Source organism: Anser brachyrhynchus (genome assembly GCF_964034855.1).
Source record: "Anser brachyrhynchus genome assembly, chromosome: 6".
Taxonomy (NCBI): domain Eukaryota; kingdom Metazoa; phylum Chordata; class Aves; order Anseriformes; family Anatidae; genus Anser; species Anser brachyrhynchus.
In genome coordinates, this window is record NC_137700.1 from 24,383,468 (window position 1) to 24,405,731 (window position 22,264).

Below are 22,264 nucleotides of genomic sequence, written 5' to 3' on the forward strand. Positions count from 1 at the left end.
CCCCAAAAGAAACAAAACACAAATCCATCAAGCCAAGCGGCTCTTAAATCTGTCACAAACACACTCAGGATTTTTCTAGCTAATACAGTGCATATTTAACAGTCATCTTAGAAAGACTTAACTTTATTTGCCCATTTATTTCAGTCTGTGCTTACCCCCTTTTTTCTCAGTACACTAGCTGGATCACAAAACATATTTCTCCACAAAGAATTCAGCCAAGAAGAATCTTTTTGGGCTGGTCATCCACTTTGGAGCTGTATTGTACAATACAGTTGCAAGCAAATTCTGAATTCAAAGTGTGGGACTTGGATATTTGAAAACCATAATAATATCATATGCAGAAATTGGCATTCAGCGGTATTGCCTTTTCAAACACTTTCAACTGCAAACTCATCTGTTTCCACAATCAAAATATTTTTGTCTGAAAAGTTTATTTTAGTTTTCTGAACACTCTAAAGCATCTGTGCTTTTGATGTTACAAGTGTCCAGATAGGATTAACAAAAATTAAAATGTTCTAAATTACAAATTTAAGTCCTGTAAGAGCTTCAGAAAGGAAAAGGAACAGAAAAGCATGACATACACACATTGTGAAGAAACCCCAACTTTTCATGCAATGGCAGGCAAGATGTAAAAAGCCACCCAAATTCACACATTTTTTACACCGAATCATCAGAAAAGTACTCTGTAGTAAATCTGTACATCCAAATACATTTGGGATCTACACCTAAGTTACATTATTTAATGTTATATACACTTATTACCCCTTGTATGTCTAAAGGAAAATTCTCATTCAAACCCAAACCAAAAAAAAATATGCAAGACTAACTTGGAAAGAAAAGGAGAATCACTTTAGACATTCAGTTAAAATGTTGGTTTTGTTTTAATCTAGACCTCAGAGTGTTTATTAAAAAACAAACAATCCTCTTCATTTAACATTTTGCTTTCTAACTGTACAGTAAATTGCATTGCAGAGAACATACCCCGTCTTCAAACTGTATTTTCTTTGGATGGATTTAAGATGTTGCTGGATATTACTTTAAAGATAAATAAAGGGAAGTTGGTCCAACTAGAACAATAGCTGATATATTACATGCAGGTGGGTTTTTTATATATTTTTAAATTATTTTTTAAACAAATGTGTAGGGTATAGTTGATACTGCAAATAACCCAAAAGCACCTGGATTCAAAATATAAAACATACCTCCTATCCTGGCAATGGCAGTAAAAATCAGAAAAGTAATCTTTCTGGAACAGCATTTTTACATAATTTAGAAATGTTAAGTACCAGGAAGACTACTAATCAAGTAGTTTTAGCAGCCAAGTTTCCCTCTTTTTATTGAATGGAACAAATGCTTTAAATAAACTGTTTGTCCTCTTCACTGAAGAGAGCTAGTCTATTCATCTTTAACGAGCTAGGTTTTTTTTCCTTATTTTTTTTTTTGGGAAGATTAGCCACGTACTGTAGTAATGCCTACTGCATATAATCCAAGCATTTGCTGTGAACAGTTGGAGAAAGCAGTCAGTAAGAACCTAGGATCAATGAAATAGATGTTACTTTAAGCCATCCACAAAATGGAGACCCATATAGTGCCCAGTGTTAAAACCCAAATCTCTTCTCGCGCTTTTTGTTGTGCAAGTTCATCCCCCTGAAAACAGGAACTGATCCATAGTTCAATTTTCTTATTTCCTTAGTCAATTTTCACATTAGTGTAGATTTTACGAACAAAGGCACTTGTTCCCATGTAACCAATAGCTCCTGCAAAATAAACAGAAGATGTCGAATACATTAGAGCTGATCAAAATAAATCAGAAATAACACACACACACTTCAACAGAGTCACATAAAACCATGCACTCTGCACACAGAAAATTATTTACTTGCAATATTTTTCTCAAATTCCAATTATCCATGCTCCCAGTGAACGTCTGGCAAGAACTCCCCTAGCCTAGCAAACTAAATCTATTAAGCCATCTTACCAAGAGGCCATGCTCACTTGGCCTCGATAAATATAGCGGCTCCCCCACTGCTGCCAATAAGCAGGTCCCTTTTTCTGAACAGAGGGTAAAAAACATACAATCACCCACTCTGCAGGGAAGGTGGATGGGAGGGCGGGTTTTTATTAGAAGTTGCATGCCTTCTGGATGAGTGTTTTATTGGCAGATGGCTTTTTCCTTCCTACAAGGCACGAACAATAATAGATCCCCATCCCAGGAGTCTTAAACTCCAAGGAGGTCTGTACAAAGAGATTAAACTAGTAGCAGTTAGTAGTTAAAGGAAATTGCAACCTGTGGTTTTCAAATTAGTAAGAGTCATGAGCAGATTATGCATTGTCACAGACGTAGTAAAAGAACAGGTCACTGCGTTTTTGATAGGGGCAACAGTTTATGCTAAATCCAAAATACTGCAGGAGTAAGGATACCTGGAAAATTTAAAAAAAAAGTGCACAGGACCAGGACCTCTTCTCAGAAAGAGATTCAGCAGCCTACTGGTGAAACCCAGAACCTGTTTTGCCAGGCTGATTAAGCATCATTGTCATACAATATCTGCAGTGAACTGTCCAGTGCTTTTCTTTCAGCTACCTTTGCTGACCACAGATTTATTTAGAATTGGGACAATTCTTTAAATCCTGGGGACTGCTCAAGTAGTTCATGAGTCCAGCCATTAAACCTGCACAGAATTCTGGTTTTCAGACCCCCAAAGCCCAACATTCATATGAAATCAGGAGATCTGCACAAAGCAAACCTGATGAATGATTCCAGTGCCACTGGAATAATAAAGAGCCTGTAGAGTCAGTCTGTGTTGTTGCATGGCATTTCAAGCAGTGTAAAATATCATGACAATCATTCCACTAGTCAGCAAATGAAGTACTTGTATTACAAACTTGGACAAAGTAGAGTCCAATTAAAATTAATACAGTGCATACAAGATCAGGTTGCTGCTCACAAGCAAGCGTGCTGAGGATGCAGCAGAGGAAGCCTGGCAATGACGTGCAGAGGTGACATAAGCTTGGAGTCAAACAGAAGCACACAGACTGTTCTGTAGACTGTGGAGGAACTCATCTTCTGTTGCAGGCAGCAAACGGACAAAATAAGGGCGCTGGACCCCTGTTTTAAGACATCACTTTTTGCCTATTAAAGCAGCTACTGTGAATGGATCCAAGGTTCATTTCAGATCCTAAACTCAGGTGCATCACAGAACTTGTTCTTTGAGGGTTTCTCTAGTAATGTGATGCCAGATACTACAGACATTTAGGAGAGCAAAGCACTAATTGTGGTTCATTTGGGATCTGTAGAATGTGTGCATGAGATGGAAGTGAGGGGGAAGAGTAGACAGCAGCAGTCACAGGAGACCACAACTCTAAATTCCATAAACAAGTCACAACCCATCCCGAACCACAGCAGCCTTATCCATGAAGTACTAGTCATGGCCACGTCCAAGCCAGCAAATTAATCCTCAAGGCTACTTCACAGGAGTTGAATAAAAGCAGGGGGAGGGTGAGGAACACCAGACAATGATGACAAACAATTAAGGAATGCCCTCCTGAGACAAATGCAGGCTTGTTTAAATAAAAAAGCAATCGCATTAATTCTTTTTTAATCACCTGATAAGGTGTTTAATTTGGTTCTAGCCTACATAGGTTTAGCAGAAATAGACTGTAAGCGTATTTCAGCAGAACAAGCCTTTTAAATGAACAGAACCCAAAATAAGCCAAATAGCAAGGAAGAGCAGCTGCAAAGAAATCATAGATTATTTCCCATCTATTACTTCAAGCCAATTAGCACTTACTACAGCTGTGTCTTTGTAAGCACGTAAGCTTTTCAAACATCCTTCAATCACACTTACAGTATTATCTGGATGCCAAAGCGTGGTATTGCAAAAGACCATTCTATACTACTTAATTCCTAAGCCATACACTGAGTTCATGAATCAATTTTGTTCTCTGGCACTAAGAGGCAAGTATGAGGAGCTCAAAAGATTTGGAAGTTCTCATGGCTCCCTACTGTCCAGTCCCTGGGCTTAGATGCTCTGTAGAGGGCAAAAAACTTTGTATCAAAGCATCCTACTACATGTGGGATTTGAGTTCAGTAAACATAATCAGAAGCGCTGAAAACAAGAGTTGGAAGATACTAGCTTACTGCCTTGGTCCAAACTAGTTTGTTTTATATCCGGCTGTGTGATGCTGAACATGCTAATTTACATGAGCATCCAAAGCACAGCTCTACACGCTTTCACCAGAGATGTAGTCACTATGGCATTGTGCAGCTTGTGTGCTGACATGTTGTTAGATCTCAATGACAGCAAGTTCCCTGGACAAATGCTTTTGATAGGGATTTTTTTTTCTTCCCCCAGCATGCTGAAAATAGGAGTTCTCAGTAAAAAGGAATCTCACAGCTTCTCTTCCAACAAAGTTAAAAATTAAAAAGGAAAAAAAATCTCAATACGGTTGTGGAAATAAGAAAATACTTGTGTGTATGAAATCTGATTCTGAATAGATTTAGAATTTGTTCCAATATTCTATCGGGTAGCGTCCTACCATGACAGGAAAGCATTTTACAATCTTCCTTTTCCATGTTAAAAAGGACACAAAACATTTTAATTACTGGAACTAGTGGGCAAGCTTGGCTTCTGCATCATAGACATTTTAATCAATACCAGCCTGAGCACTTTATAAAGAAAAGATTAGAGCTGAAAAGTATAAGCCTATTAAAGAAAAAAAATGGCTGCAAGACTACCAGAACAGCAGGGAAGTCTTGTAATGTGCCAAGAACCCAATGAGGCAAGATTAGATTTCACAAGAGAAATGGGTAACAGGTACTCGGCGGCTAAGAGCTGATTCCTTCCCTCCCCCCTTCAAAAAGCATAGTAAAATTACCCTTTGGGGATGGGCCTCAAATATCTAACTGAGAGAAAGCCTTCCACTAGAGGCTATAGGACTATTCACTGGTAGGAAGGAAAGTATTAAATAAGAATCATACTTGAAAAGCAGGTAATGTAAAGTGCAAAAGAACAAAGTAGCACTTTCTGAAAGTCATAAAGCAAAGAGTAAAAATAAAGCTAACAGTTAAATAAGCATACATGGCTTCATCAGATGACTTCCATGCCAAGAGATGTTTTCCTCTAAACACCTCTCAAAACAGTATCTTAAAAAGCAATGAAACCCAGCTGCACACAGGAGCACTTTGCATTCTCTTCACCTGTGAGTATTCCAATACTCATTTTTCAAATGCTGTCTTGAGGTTTCATTCTTTTCTGGACTGTCACCCTCACATAAACACGTCACAGGATGCAGAAGGTAGTGCCATCAGCATTGCACCACCGATAGCTAAATGTGTGTACCTAGCTCCTCGTCCCAGAGCAACAGTAAAAACTCAAAACCAAAAAAATTAACATGGATTCAACTTAAATTGGAACTTACTTTGAAGAATTTAGACTGCATTAAAAATGTAACCTATTACTGTATTCTTGCCCAATACGGAGTCTTTCAACCTTGCATGGAGGCTGAAATTCTCTGCACAATACATAAATGCTCTTCCTTAAAATTTAAAACAAATTATCAGAAGACACAATCTATGGGAACCTCCTATATTATGTAGGAACAAAGTATAAACAGAGAACTGTAAGATTAATTAAGGATTGTACACTTTTTTGAGCAGATCTTGCACCACATACATACTCCACCAAAACACAAAGCTAAAACCAGAAACATGACAGTCTGAAAAATTCTGATAGTAAATTTTCAATATATTTGAAACTTACCACACATTATTCCCAAAGCTGTGCTAAATACTGCCATATAACCAAAGTAAAATGATGTTTGAAACAAGCCATACATCCTGAAAAAGAGAGAAGAAATTATGCTAGTTATTTTTCCTCATCTTTCTCAACACATTTTTCTTTGACAATATGGCAATCTGATATTCAAGAAAGAAAACTACCACTTACTTTGTCTTGAAAAAGTAGTAGTAAAAGGAGTACATGTAAACATATATCGCAGTTGATGCAGCAGAAAGAAAGCTTGTCCATTGCCTGAAAGTAAACATGAATGCCCATCATACATCTAAACCAAAAATCTTCCCAAGAAAACGCACAATGCACTAAAAACTTGCCCTAAAAAGGAAGCATCTTTGTTCTACAGATTTAACAAAATCTACATGTTGTCTGCTACAAGTGCTAAAAGCTTCCATTGCAACATCTGTCACTAATACCAGCGATGACCCTTCTTTATATTCCTTCATGCTTCAGCATATTTTTTGTGCATATATACATGCATGGACAGATGTGCACTCACTGAGAAAGCTCCTGGATAGAAAGGGTCCGAGAACTGCTTTTATTCCCTAGAGCTAAAATCTGTTTGTGGGATACTTTGAAAAGACCTGTCTACACTGATGAGACATAGCTTTTCCATAAAACTTCCACAGTCTGTTCAACTAAGCAAGTAACAGAATACTTACCACCTATAATCCTCTGCATTTAGCAGGAAATAGGTACAAACGATAGTCACACAAACTGTCACAATGCAGAGGATAACCAGAACCAACATCATAAAGCCATAAACATAATAGATCTTGTAAGCCCAGAATGAAGTAAAAATGAAATACCTGTAGAGAGCAAACAAAATATGCAGATGATATTGTAATTGTACTTAGATTATTTTTAAATCAAATGGAGAAATCTCTGACAAACTCACATTTCAATAAAAATTGATCCAAAAGGGAGAATTCCACCTAGGCAAACAATAACAGCCGGTTCCATGAACCTGAAAGACATTAAAACTAGTTTAGGGACAACTTTAATCTTTTATTTATAAACATATATTAAGACGTATAACCAGGAAAATAATATGGATTAATTAATAGGATGTCATGTATGGGTAGGAGGAGTCCTTCTTGGGGGAAGTAAGAAACAAACATAAGGCTCACACTTATCCACAGGCCTACGGTCAGGAATCTAACCAGTCTTACCAGCTACAAAAAGGATCTCTTTTGCCTGAAAAGGGCCTAAACAATCAAACCCCATAACATCCACTAGCCTTCAATGAAGACAGTAAAAACTCAGTGCTGTCGATGACCACAGATACTGCAAATACTGCAATGAAAATTTCAGAGTAATGCTTATATAATTAAGAACCAGTGTTCATTTTAATGCTATACTGAGTCATAAGCACATGGCTAAAAATTGATACTCAGCTACCCACAGATGGTCCTGTCACTTACTAAAGGTGATCTCTGCCCAGTACTTGCAATGATGCTGAATCTAGCCAGCAATCTGTGACTTCATTTGCAGCTTCCTTTATCATTTACTTGAAGACTTGTCTAAATTGATGGTGTGCACTTTCATTGTCTTCATGGAAAGCATCTTAGTTCTTTTAATCTGTCATCCTAATCCTGCAAAATCCATCAGATTCCCAAGATACATGCCACAATATAAATCAAATATAAACCAAATCCTAGCATGTGAGCTGCACAACCTGCCACTAACAAGAGACTAAGTGTGCTGCACTTCCTGGTTACTGTGGGTGTACACATTTCAGTGCCCCCTTAACACCGTTCCATTCCTCTTAACAGGAAAAGCAAGAAAAATATATTAAAAAAATCCTCTGAGGATACTTTCATTTCCATAGCTTGCTGCTTCCATCACCGAAATAAATTAGTAGGAAAAAATGACTGCATTCAAATTTGCCAAAAAATGAAGACTACTTTTTGAGAACCGGCACTCCTTTACATAGACTTCAAAAAATAATTAATTCACAATTCAAACTGTATAGTTCAAGTATTTTAGGCTCTGTGCCATCAACAAAAGTGCAGAAGAGCATTGCAAGCTTCTCCCTACCTTCACCCTGCAAATATGTCTCAGCTTGAACATAGAAACCATTAAACAGAACAGGTCTGCCTCTAAGGCACATTCAATCCTAAATCTGTAAGAGGCATTAACGAAAGAGGTGAGGTTTAGTTTCAAGATACCCATATCGGAACTGGCTTGGAATCATCACTTTTATATAAGAGACTGAAGAAAGAGTACTTAAGGCCAAATGTAAACCAGTGATCCAGAACCGCTACAACTATTAACCATTACCCGCTCATGGTGCTTTTATCCAACAGAAGAAAAAATACTAAGAAAATCTCAGTACGGGTGTTCTTCTAGATACAGCTCAAAGCAAATAAAAAAAGTTACTTTAGAAAGGCTTTTAATGATCACACCTGAAAAGTCATTTTAAATGTACTGAAGTGAATACATCTAGTTACGATGCACAGTTGTCTTTACCATTTTTTCTCTGGTATGGGACGAGGCACTGCATTAACACGACATGGAAAATTAGGCTGTCCCGACAGATTTCTGCCAAGAATCGTACCAACGAGGTTCAGTGGAAGAATGACAAAGAAACAAATGCAGCATACTGCCACCTGTAAATGAAAAATAAAATAATAATTAAAAAAAGGTATAAAAAGATGAAAGAAGATAACCAACATATCCTGTATATATTAGTCCTTAGTAGTTATTGCTGTAGAATCATACTCCTGGTTATGAAGAATTAGTCAATATACATCTACTTAATTAAAGTATTTATTTCCTAAGAAACTTTGTAGTAGATGTTATTAAAAAGTTTTAAGGATATTTCTTACATCAATTCAGAGAACAAAACTATTATAGATTTTTTTTTTTTTTTAACTGTTTTTCCTCTAATCATTATATTCAATACATCACAAAGCATCACAAAGGAATGCAACTGAAATTTTCATGGTGCTTTGTCAGTTGGAGCTTTGTCAGCTTCTCTTAACTTTTTGCAGATTTATCCCTCGGACTTAACATCTAGCAGTTAGGCAGTCACATGCATAATTAAGACAAATATGGGTATGAGATTTTTAATCCAAACCAAAAAAAGGAACCCAAACAAGAATAGTGAAGCCATGTCAGAATGCTACCAATCAAAATTTTGGGTTTGATTTTTTTCAACCAACCAGGTAAATAAGAGCTGCCAAAAACACAAATGACCTCTGGTATGCAAAAATACTCAGTTCAGAAGCACAATGGCCCTACTTACATACAAAGATTAGGTTTACACACAACGCAGCAAAGTCAAGCCAATGTTCCTGTGCTATGCAATTGAACATCCTCCTTAGAAGTTTATCATGAGCCTTTTTTTTTTTCCCCTCAACATAAGTATGTAGTTCTGCTATTCCTGGAAGGCAATATATTTTTATCTTCCAAAACAGGATAATTTTAAATTTTTAGCAAGATATAAAATACTCTCAAATCTTTAGCACAAAATGAATTAGCATCAAATATTTTGTTAACTTTTTGAGATGAGGAGTTGTACTACATTAGCTCAACACAAACTCAACATTAAGTCAATCACATGAGTTTAAGGTAACATCTGACAAAATCGAGTGAGTTATCCCTCTGTTACTGATTTGCATACTGTCACTAGCCTGGGCCAGATGTGAATGGAAAACATTGCCTGTGGTCGGATGGAGCAAGATTTTATGCTTCTCAGAAGGGGTACACTAAACAGGTGGTCAATGAGCAGGAACACTCTCCAGACTGCTTTGTACTTCTTTGAGATGTTACTAAAGCATTATATCATCAGCCACTAAAACCTGAAGCCTCAGCAGTAAATAAGGAGAAACTAAGTAGCATTTATACTTGGCAATAATAAAGTAGATTCTATACATTTAATACACATTTAATATCTCCCATTTATCATCTTCCATAACTGGAAAAACACAAGCAAAACAAGCACAATTTATTAGGCAGGACACTGAGGTCACCTAAGAATGAATTACAGAAGCATATAAATCACTTAATGGATGCAGACCCTGCACTTGAAAGCTACTCAATCTAAAAGAATGAGTAGATGAGAATTTTCAGAGAAAAACACCAAAAAAACTACGAAATAAAGAACAACATATTGAGTGCCACATTTACTAAAATCCTTTAAAAGCCCTTCAACATAACAGGAGAAGAGAAGCACTACCACAAAAATAAATAACATTCTGATATCACTACTAAATAAACTTGAACGGATCTTGACTAAAAAATCTCAGCTTGTCTGAGCCGTAGGGGGAAGACAAACATTCAAGAATTAAGGCATGGTCAGGATCCAAAGAATTTTCAAGCTGACCATATTGAAACCATTTCCATTGCAAGAAGAGGTTGCTCTGCGTCCTGCGTGCACAGGGCGTGGTGGGCTGGCTCTGTCCATGGTGCTCCCCACACGTGCTGGCACATAGGCTTCAGGCCTGGCTCAAACACAAAGCTCGGCAGAAGCGGGGCTGGGCATCCATATTACTCATCCAGTTGGAACCGTCTTTTACAGTGCCGTTATCAAGGTGTTCGTAGCTTCATTTCTTGATCTTAGAAATAACCTTTGGCTGGGGATACTGGTAGAGAGCAAATCCACTACTTTAGTGTAGAAAGAAACTATCCAGCAACAGCCTTGAATTCCAAGCTCACCTGGAACAAAACCTACAAGCCTGTAATTGCTTGTCTTGCAAAACTCATCGACCACAGACAATCTGCATGGAAATAATATAACCTCAGGGAAGGAATCATCCAGGTTTAATTGCTTATTTGGCGAACTCAGAGAGGAGGAAAAGCAGTCAGCAGCATCTCACTCCATTGACACTAACTACAGAGCTGAGTGCAATCAAATCAGGTGAGCAAGGAGTAGGCCCAACTTCCTCCTGCTGGGCATGGTGGTTGTGTTGTCTGGGAGACTGACTCACCAGCAGCACTGAAACCTAAAAATGTTTACCTACATAGAACAAGCCAAGACAGACCAATGTTCCTTGAATAACGGCTTCAGTAAGTACTGCCAACCTGTCCCCAGTACATCTGCAGTTGGCATACATCAGAAAAATTGAGTGCTTGTGGTTTCACTATCAGATCAGCCAAGCCATGACTGATAATGTTGTACTATCTTCCATTCTACTTGGTTGAAAAATGAACAGATTTCAGATAGAACAGCTAGAACCTTTGGTGAAATCTAGTAAGAACTAAGATAAACCAGTGCTTTGTTAAACAATGCACCGTCTGTCTTAATGCAATGTTACGTTCTGTTGGATTTGGAATGCATTTTTTACCTAGAGTGACTAAGGAGTTTAGAAATCATCTGAGATGATTTTGCAGTGCAAAGGAAGGCAAACTAAATGAGCAAGGGGAGACCATAGCGTAGGCTCAGCAATGTCTCCCACTTCTACCTGCATCTGACAACCTGTCCAAGCTGATATTCTGTCTTCTGAAATAACCCTGCCCTGGTGAAAGCAACCTGCTAATCTTAGAAGACTGGCCAAAGCAACCGGTGTTGTTTAGTCAACACACGCTGCTGATGTGTGCCTTCTTTCTTGCTTTCAACTCACCGTCTGACCCCCAAGGTAGCCTACCTTCTCAGACTGACGCTTGCTGAAAATTACTTTCTTCATTCTTGGCAGTAACAGTCTTCTCTGGATGTGAGAGATGACTGGAGAAAGACAGCTTTTTTTGCTTCTGCCATTTCAGCCATATTCCTTTAAATTTCAGATCTGAGGTGAACACACTACTCCCTCCTAAATTAAACAAGTATTGCCTGTTGCCACAGATTGCTAGGGCAGTGTGGATGCAGACTGGCAATGCCTAAGCCTAGAGAGTTTAAAGCCAATCTGAAGCAAACACAGGGTAGTGGGGTAAATAAGTATCTGATCTGAAAGAAAAAAAAAAGAAAAAAGAGAGAAAGCTGAAAAAGAGCGATTTCTGCCTCACAGCTTTCAAAGAATGAGATTACAATGGCAAGAGCAGCTCAACTGGCCTCTGGTTCACCATCACAAACGCTAAGAGGAAATGAAGGAAGGATCAACACAGAAGCATGCTCTGCCTTCCCACAGAAACACCTCCCAGCAGAGGGAGGCTAAAGTTTCTTTTTTTTTTTAATTTTTGAAAAGAATCAATAATAGCAGGCAGAGGTGTGAGAATTAGGTCTTAATGAGCCTTTTAAGAGAAGTATTATTGTAACATCATCCAAGAGAAATTCAGAGAATGCTGTTAACTACCACTTCAGAAAACACAAATTATGTGAATAGACAGATCTACTACATCTGAAATCCCAGTTTTTCAGTGAAAAAGCAAGCACACATTCTCCATAATCCATGCAAATGAAGGCAAATTACATGAGTTTTTCTACCAAGTCTGTACATTAAAACGTACTTATTTCATCCACTGCATTTTTTGTTATATAAAATATCTTATTCATAGATCAGTACGTGACTTAGGTTGCACATTTTAGTTGTCATAGGAGAGATCATCAACCTCACTGAGCTTACATTCTTTCTAGTCCCTCTCCCTTTTTTTTTATTTTGAGGGGGAAGAATATTTACTGCCCTTGACTGAATGTGTAGAATTCAGTTTTCCTTATATGAAAGGAAACATTGTTGAGAAGAATATAATTTATGTTTGAGTGCCATGTGTTTCATATTTTCTGACAACTGTAGATTAAACTTCATTCAAAGGTGATAATTAAAATTTTTATGAGCATATCTAATATTAAACAGCTACTGGCAGGCTGCGGTGCCTTGACTGCTTAATGCACAAAGGAGAAAAGCAATAAAAATTAACTGTCAAAGCAGCAGCTTGATCTTTCCTGTCACCTACCAAAAATGCACCCTCAGACAGCATGAAACTCTCCTGCAGTACAGAGGTACAAAATCTGTACAGTGAAACAGTTTTCTACACAGAATCTGCCAAGACAAACGCACAAGAAAAGAAGGCTTCAAAACAGTGTTATTAATTTTATTACAACTATATTGCTAATCTAGGGTGCTACTTTGAGTAAAGAACAGAACTGTAAAAAATGTAGCCAGAAGCATTAAGCTGTATCTATTTCAGCATAAGTGAGGTTTTTGACAAAGATTCCACAGTCATTTTCAAGCAATCTGAAGAATCAGTCCACTAAATGTATATTTTTTTTTCTTTTTTTTTCCTTCTATTTTTAGCCAGGAGTATTTCAGCCAGATCATTTTCTGATCTGGCTCAATGCACTAAAATCTGTGGTGAATATCAGGTCGACCATTTTCAGTGGCAGCCAACACTAAACTTAAAGCTGTCAGAAATGGCTGCAGCCTGGATTAAGCTGTCGGAGGAAACCTTTCTAGTTTAGACGAGGTATAAATGATGCGTACACTAGGGTACTGATCCCAAGAGAAATTCCATGTGAATAACCTTATTTAATTAAATCATTAAGAATGCATACCGGAAATGGTAGCCATACAGGAACCTACTGCTCAAACAAAACAAAAATGGTACAATCTAAATAGTTTAACATAAGCTGTTCGGATTCTGCAATCAGAATATTAGTCATACTAGCCATAATGAGAATCTTGAAATTATGTGTTACACAGAACAACGTACCTAGACACAACTTGTGAAATGCCTGCATTAAGGTGGCCTCTAAATTCTATCGTGGTGTACTCTACAGAAATTCTGCATTACTTAATAAGTAATTTTGAATGAATTTTTACTCAATGAATAATTTTGCCCAGGGAGGTGGTGGAGTCACCATCACTGGGGGGTCTTTAAGAAGAGGCTGGACGTGGTACTGAGGGACATGGTTTAGTGGGCAATATTAGATGGTTGGACCAGACGATCTTGGAAGTCTTTCCCAGCCTTAATGATTCCATGATTCTTTCCTAAGTATTTTCATGTAGGACTACCATCACATTCCTTGTAAAAGTAAAGAGAGCTCACTTCACTTGCCACTATTTAAAATTATTTCAATTGTCCCGTGATCCATTTTCTGTTTACAATTCAAACACAACAAAATAGAAAAATGATCATTACACTGAAAACACTCGCAAAGAATCAACAGAAGGTAAGCCAAGGTGTACAACACCTTCAGAAGTACCTGATGTTCAGCAGTAATGTGATATTTTAAACAAAAAACAATTCCAAAATAACAAATTTGGGCTCCAAAGAATTGAACTGCACTCACTCTATCTATAAGGATGAAGAGATGAAAGAAAACACAGGTTTTCATATCAACTTCATATGCTTAGGGATTTAGAAGCGTTAAACCATTAGGTTTTAAAAAGCTCTCATATTTGAATAAAATCTGTCACATTGTTTACTGTATTTTGAAGAAAAAGGCAACAAAGATATCCCAGGGAAGAAATTAAAGCCTTTGTTCCTGCTCACAGTATATTTCCCAGCATAATGTTTGTAACAGTGCAGCTTGCACGAATATCCAAAGGGGCTACATGCAGAGACAAGACTGACAAATGACTGCACAAACAAACTCTGGATCTTCCCAGTACCTACTACATCTTTCAGTAGATTCCAGACATCAGGAGTAAGATACTCCAGGTGGACAAAGCTCTGATGTACAAAACAGACTGAAATGACAGTGACGTGTATGAAGGTCCTGAAAGGCCCAATCAATTTGAGCATTTAAATACAAAATGCAGAAGAGCATATACCAGGCAGATCGAAGACGTAGCCACTGCATATTAGCTTGGATACCTTGGTTTGACAGCAGTATCAGCTGCTCTTGCCTACCTTCAACAGAAAAATCTGTCTCGAGGGAGGGATTAAGTCACAGAGAAGAGACTGGTCCTGGAGGTTCACTGGCAAATAGCAATACGAAACGGGCAAAGCACAGGATGCCATATTTAAGCATAGACTTTTAGCAACCTTTTAGCTCAGTGATTCTTTTCAAACTCAGTATCTGCTTTTTCCAGTTTCACAGTACCAAAGAAAAAATGGTTAATTCTTGCCAGCAACTAAATCAAGAAGGGTGGCTTCAAGACATCCCAGGGCAAATGAAGTCATTTCTGAGTTTAGTATATTTAGCTGACAGAGATTTTACTTCCCGAAAACAAGAAATCAGCAGCAAGTTTACAGTAGAGAATTGTGGAAGATTCACTACATTAAAAACAAAAGCAGAAAGATACAAAGGTATCTTATCCACGTAGCTAGAAAGCCTCCCGGGGACTTCAGACTGAAGCATAACATGGTAATTTCATACAATTTTCATTGCCTTCTACAAACCAGCTTCATTAGTTAATTCAAAATTATTAGAGCATTATTTATTCTGATGAAGTTTCCAATCCATAACCCACTCCTACTAAAAGTTTGCTAACTCCACTGAAGTTTTATGACCAGTTATAATGATTCAAACGTTCATAAAACCTCGAGATCATTAAAATCACTATGTATAAAGAGTCCTAACATCCCAATTAAGTGACCCTTGAAGATTTATATTCCCATTTGCTTTTACACATACATGTTTCCATGATCTTAAAATACAAGTCAGTTGAACAGATTTACAAGACAAATTTCAACCCAGGTGGAATTCCCTTCCCTCAGCATTTCTGAGCTCCAAATGGGAATACAAGTGAGAAATCTGATATCACAAATGCTTGCTCAGCAGTAAAACAGAGCCTCTTTACACATGTCAGAGATGACTGTTGTAAACCTTTCTGACAGTACTGTACATGGCTGCAAGCTCAGGAAAGATAAACCAATACAATATTCCTTTGGGGCACAGACCAATTAATAAAAACAGACAAAGATAAAATTTTAACTTAACTCCTTGAAGAAAAAAAAACACACAAAAAAACAAACAGTTTATACACATTTAACTTGATTTTGTACTTAATAGTTTTATAACAACTAATTCGATAAATGTATAAATTTTGTATTTAGGCAGGCATTAAAAATACTATTTATAAGGAAGTAACTATAACCAGCACAAACATGAAAAGTAATGACTACTCCATTAAAAAAAAAAAGTTATTTTGTATTTTTTGTATTGCATTTTAGCTTATAGCCAGTTTGCATTGGTCATCCAGAAGAAAAAAAAAATCAAACTACTAACTTTACATGCTGTACTTAAGATTGTTACAGAATGAAGATGGAACAGAAAGCAGAAGTGCCATTTTATGCAGAGGACTGTTGTTGGCACCCAATAGCTGTAGTGATTAAAAGAAATTATACTTGAAGAACTTAAAACCCTCTCAGAATAAATTTCTAACTAGAAAGCTAAAGCTATGACTCACAATTGTATTTTGATTAAAAGGTAGTTTTCTTGTGTCTACAGTGGTGTTTAAATTCTCCACTAAAATGACTCACCATGGTTCCAAATGGTATAGCTCTTGAAGCATGATAATAGATGGCAATGAAGTTAATGAAGAAGGCAGTTCCACACACCATTGCCGGAATAAGGAAAGCTCCAATGAACATCTGTTTTATCCATCGCCTTCCTGTAAGAAGGAACATTCCAATGGAATTGATAACTTCTTCAACAAAATACCAGCAAGCTCTCCAAAATTTAGGTGTTTAGTTCCTTTCCCGCAAAAGATAAATAAGTAACAACATACTACAAGGATACAAGAGCCAAGTCTCAGCTAACAGTTTTATTTGGCTCTTGGAAACTTGCAAGATGCAGCACATTAATCAATTTACTAAGCCAGGTGAAAAGACGAGAGAAAGAGATACAGTGTGATCACTTTCTGGCTGGCAGCATATGCTGACTAAGTTGGCCAAAGAAACTAGGGTATGAAACATAAGAGTGTATTCAGGCTACAGATTAGCAGTGACAGAGACAGCAGAGCTGGCCCTGTTGCAGAGCCTGTTCACACCCCAGTATTACAGCAGCACTGAAGGAGAGCTCTGCACTGCTCTGGGGACAGCTCACTAGTACAGCTGCTTTCAGGTAACACCTGCTCCAGGTTGACTTGACCCAACTATGCTGACTCCATGCATTCAGGATGCATTAAAGAACTGCCTATCCTTGGTATAAAGCAAAATGCCACAGCGCTTAACATACAGCAAAACTGAACTGTGGCATCTTCAATAGTAGAAAAGTTAGAAGGAAAATTATTTCTAAGCCCCAAACATAAAGGAAACAGCAACACTTGTCAGTAGTTATTACCATATCTAGAGCTCCCCGAGGAGCTCAAAACCAAAGCACCTCTTGGGCAATACCTTAAGAATTTTCACTATCTGTATTCCCTTCACCTTCTAAGCTCTTAAATACCATATATATATTTTAATTATGAAGAACATAGATGCACTGAAAACAGCCAGAAAAAACAGCACGCACTTTTCAAGACCATCATATACATTTTCACCACGAGCCAACATAATAGCGTTTCACAGTTTATTACATTTGATCTGGAGACAAAATGCAAATCTGGCTCAACTGTAGAGCAGAGTACAACATTTTAGATCAGTAACTGATTTACTTACAAATCATTAGGTTGATACATACAACACATGAATATAGACATCTAACCTCCAAACTCAGAATAGATTTCAGTACAGTTGACACTGAATACTAACACGACATTTATTAAGGAGGTAAACATCTTTTGCAAACTGACCAGAATTATTTTCCCTAAAGCACCGTAGAAGATAATAGATATTGATTAGTCTCTCATTGCTGCATAGGGAATGGATGAAGCTAGTGGAACTACAAGGATGCCATTAGTCATAACTCAGAGAGGTATGGTAGGAAGCACTTGAATACACACTGTCCAAATCTGTTATGTCAGCTTTGTTGGGTTTCTGTTCTCTACTGATACTCATTTTCAATTTGCTATGTATAAAGCAAAGCACATACTGAAAAGGAGAAGAATCTCCTTCAGAAAGTTGCTATAAACACTTTTCCCTGCCCATAATTCATGTCCTAGTAGGTACTGTACACTCATCCTTTCAGTGTTAGAAAACAAACCCAACAGTACCCACTGAGGAGGGCTATGTAGGAGTCATCTGGAGATGACGTGAGCTGCTTAACAGCATACGTTACAGAAGAGGGAAAGACTGCACTACTCTCGATGTCATGACGCAAGCAGTTATGCTTGAGTCTGAAAAGTTGAGTATGAAAGAGTATAACAAGCAATTCATAAAAGATACAACTGCTAATAGCTCTTATTATCTTTAATATTTCTTATTACCTTTAAATTAACCAAATAGTTCAGCTATCTTTAGTTAGAATACACAGCCAATATGGAATAGAAAGTAACATGAAAGTTATATATTCAAAATATTTTCTGTCTTAATGGATTCCATCTGAATGGCCTAACTCCATGAAGATACTTCTATACCAGTGTAAGTCAGAAAATAACATTTCCATTTAGCAATGTACCAAAAATGCTGAAACATGAAAACAATTTACCTCCTTGTCTAGCATAAAGACTTCCTCCAAAATATCCATTCACTGGGGATGTTGCAGCATAAACAAATATAGCTGTACTAAGCATTGATCCTCTCCTGCAAGAAGTGATTTAATAAATGAAACAGAAAAGCAAACAGTACTAGAGCAAAATGTAAAGTGTGCAAGTTTAGTTTATTATAAGTTAATAAACAAAAAACTAATAGTTTCATGTAATATGAAAATTAAAAGCAAGCGTGTAAGTTGTAGAACCTACTTAAAAATGAGAACTGTTTGTATTCAAAGCTTCTGGACAAATCTAATTCAATCTGGAAAACAGTAGTGCAACATACAACATTCTTTCCTAATCTGCATTTAATTTTCAGTGGAATTAAGTACAAAATCTCAACTCAGACCAAAATACACTTGCATTTTGATTTGTATTAAGAACTATTTAATATTAAGCGTAAGATTCAACTACTGCAGATAGAAGTTACTCTTTGCTTAATATCAAGGCCAATGCTAACAAAAATAGACTGGTTCTGAATGATGTTTCTGCCATCCCTCAGAAATTAACTTGTAAGATTGGAAGTGTTCATCTTACAGAAAATTAGAAAACCTGATTTAGAAACTATAATGAAGCCACAAATCAGCATGGAGTAGTCAAATCAGAAGAGTTTAGATATTTTGAAATTATCACCTCATTAAATGTTGAAGCACTCATTTTGGCATATCTTCTGAAACTTTACAGGCAAAAGCTAATAATTTTAAATTATAAAAACCATCCCAAAACACATTTTTAAAATGACATCTAAGAATAGCTAGACATGTTATTCATGAATAGAGCTACTTCCCCACGTCCCTCTGCTATCCTTTGGTAGCAAAAAGCAGCAAAAGAATTTCAATTTGCTGTATTATCTCCCCATTAGTTGCTCTGAGAGATTCCAGACTATTGGTATCTCGGCTTCTGATGAAAAATTACTGGATGCCTGCCTTACTCAAAGAAGCAATCTTTAGTCAGCTTTCATGACTAGAATAAGCAAACTAAGTAAATATACTGCTGGTCACACACTCTAAAGGGACAGTACAGTAATATTCGTTTGTTAAAAAAAATAAACAATATTTTCATTTAAGAAAAGTGATATTTTTTTGTATTGAAAATGTTTTTTCTGTTTTAAAAAGTTAGACAGAGACCAGCTTTAACAGCTCTCCTGATTTAAGCCACTTTGGAAACATACAGAAAAACCCAGAAGATCAAGCACAGTCTGAAGTGACATGCGGAAACACAGACTACCTGTAATGTGACCAGCAGATGCTCATCTAAAATTATCTCAAAATTTCTTATTCTCAAAGGTTACTCACTTATGTTTTAAATATTCTAATGGCAAAGTTGCTGAAAACACAATCCAGTATTAATAAATTAGTAGCTGACATGATCAAGTTCCATTGAGAAGCTTTTAGCTGGTATCAGGTGCCTGACTTCTAAGAGTTTTAACAGACCCAAAGAACATCGATAGGCAATCATTCTGTAGTTCTGGTTTACAGCATTTTCCAACTTGCACTGCTATTTTCCTCAACATACAAATTCTTTGTACAAGGTTTGGTCAACTGCTCAGTTATACACACAGAATTAAATTCACTAGGAAAATAATAAAAAGACCTATTGCAATAAAAGATTACGTACACATAATTTTTAAAATTGTTGTTCTGATGCCTTTTACAATTGCTATTGCTAACGTACAGCTTCACTACAGTGCACAAACATTCTAAAATGGTTTCAATCCCTCTCTTAAAGGGCCAATATGCTGTACAATTAAAAGTGTGTATATAAGCCTATCCAGAAATATGACAAATGGGACCAAAAAAGGGAGTAACACCCTATGAAAAATGAAAATATGCCAAGATACTGACTACAGAGTAGATCTGTAAACATGCTATTAAAAGGTAGGTAAATTCAAAAACAAGAGTTCTCTCTAGTGGTATATCAGAAGTATTGCAACTTGTTAAACCAACGGTTACAGGTGATATGCAAGGGAAAGGGAAAAAGAACACATACACAAAAAAACCACACAACTTTTCTCCAGTTTCCAAAATCAAAAGCAAGGTAGAGACTGAGGCGAACCACAATTGGTGTGTTAAATGGAAACTGGAGTACAGCTTGTTTTAAGAAAGTTGTCTCCAGTCAGGAACAAAGACCACCTGTTGCTGGAGGCTTTGCATGCAACACTGGTTGAGAAGCATCTGATTCAAAAAATGTAAGAGATTAAATCTCCCATCCTGAGAGCTGTGAATAAAATTGACTTAATGCATTGTCACAGCATGGTAAGCTCATACAACAATCTTTACAGAACGGGAAAAAAAAAAGGTTAAGACAGGAAAATGCTGTCACTCCAGATGAAAACTGGAGTGAAACCATGTACCTTCTAACACTTATTTCCCAAATAATCTACCAGCAATGCTGCAGAGAAATAAACTACAGTTTAATAATGTCATTTCAAAAAGCTTAATGAAGTTAAAGGAGATCAAGTCATGTGACAACAGTACAACAAAATGTCACTAAAAGTTAAAAGAACTCTCCTAAATAATACTACTGATAATTTGCTACAAACTCTTGAACACTTTTTTTTTGAGACCAATTAAGACATTAATTTTTGTAATTATTTTGTCCATTTAATCATTTATATGTGGGAGGCACAGCATAATTACACTTACTCTGTGTATAAATCCTCTATCATTGCAACAACAATGACTATAAGAGACACAGCAAAAATCTGACAACCAGAACCAATAAGCGATGAAAATATTAGAGGATGACTGGATGGTCTAAAAACGTCTCCGTGGACCTGCTTCCACCCATACTCATCACCTAGATCTCTGTCCTAGGAACAACAACAAGAAAAAATTAAGTTTGTCATTGATTATGATGACTAAACACACAAGCTAATTATATATTACAGGTTTGATTTAGTAAAGCAACTTCAAGTGTAAGTATGACTTTTCTCCTAGATTCGATGCATTCAAGTGAGATGTTTACTCTTCAGATGCTTATTAAGATGCTAAAAATTACCATCTAAATGCAGGATGCAATAAATTCTATCAGATTCCCTCCCTGCCTCCAAAATTCCCTGAAGCACTTAGAAGAAAAAGCAGGCTTCTGTTACACACTCAGAATGGACCTCATTTAATCTAAGTTTGAGTATGAACATTAACAGAGTGACTACAGACAGAATTCTGGGTTGCAACCTAGGAGTGTGTTACAAAGAAAACCATTAACACTTCCAAGACACACATCGGGAGTTTTCTGTCTACCCGAAGAAAGCCATTCAATCGCAGCTAACACAACGAACATATGAAGAGAAATCAGTAAGCCTGAAATAAAAATATTAATGCAGATCTTACCATATCATCCATTTCTTCTTCCTTACTGTATCTTGCATAATCTTTTCTCAAAGTTCTCATTAATATCATAGACACTAGGCCAACCAGAAAGATCACCATCATGAAAGAATTGAAAATTGAAAACCAGTGAATCTACAAAAAGAAAACACATCCTGAAGGTTCAGATTCATAAATGTGTTTCAAATTTGTTCCAATACAGATATACCATTGATAACAGAACAGCTTATCAGTACTAGCTAAGTAAGCAACACTAATGTAAGCAACACTAGATTTGCACAGTCTGCTAACGCCCCACTAAAACTGGCCTGTGAAACACCACACAAAGCTTTTCAACAGCCAAACTTCCTCATGACCAAGGTACCACAGTTTAGTTAAGCACCAGCAAAGTCTGAACAACTCCATGCATGCTCCCTTGGGCAAAGTAAAGGCAACACAATGTACTGCTGCCTTCCTAAAGAGGTTTCCGATAGTAAGAGGTATGTTCACGATCAGAAAACCAACAGAACACTTCCTTTGCAGAGGACCAAAGTATGGCCTCTGACAAGTATGCTTTCTATTTTTTTTTTACCAGGCTCCAAACAGAATGTAAAACTTCTAATTTTAGAAAGTGTAGCTCAGTATACAACCCTTAAGAAGATTGTAATAACAGGTTTAAACCATCACAACTGTTACCACCAATTGGTTTACGCTAATCCTTTTTGCTTTGCATTTACTTCAATCAGAATTGTACATACTGTAGTTATTC

At 36.9% G+C, this 22,264-nt stretch overlaps 1 protein-coding gene across 1 annotated transcript in view; it reads right to left on the reverse strand.

Annotated features, from left to right (window-relative positions):
* Positions 1-414: 414 nt before the first annotated feature.
* The window catches only part of LOC308196997 (transmembrane 9 superfamily member 3-like), a 44,403-nt gene continuing 22,553 nt past the window's right edge, over positions 415-22,264 (reverse strand). The window contains 10 exon segments of the mRNA XM_080596754.1: positions 415-1,757; positions 5,760-5,836; positions 5,946-6,029; positions 6,455-6,601; positions 6,691-6,759; positions 8,265-8,404; positions 16,098-16,228; positions 18,145-18,239; positions 20,833-20,999; positions 21,520-21,651. Of these exon segments, the coding sequence (XP_080452880.1) occupies positions 1,690-1,757; positions 5,760-5,836; positions 5,946-6,029; positions 6,455-6,601; positions 6,691-6,759; positions 8,265-8,404; positions 16,098-16,228; positions 18,145-18,239; positions 20,833-20,999; positions 21,520-21,651 (1,110 nt within the window). The 3' untranslated portion in view covers positions 415-1,689.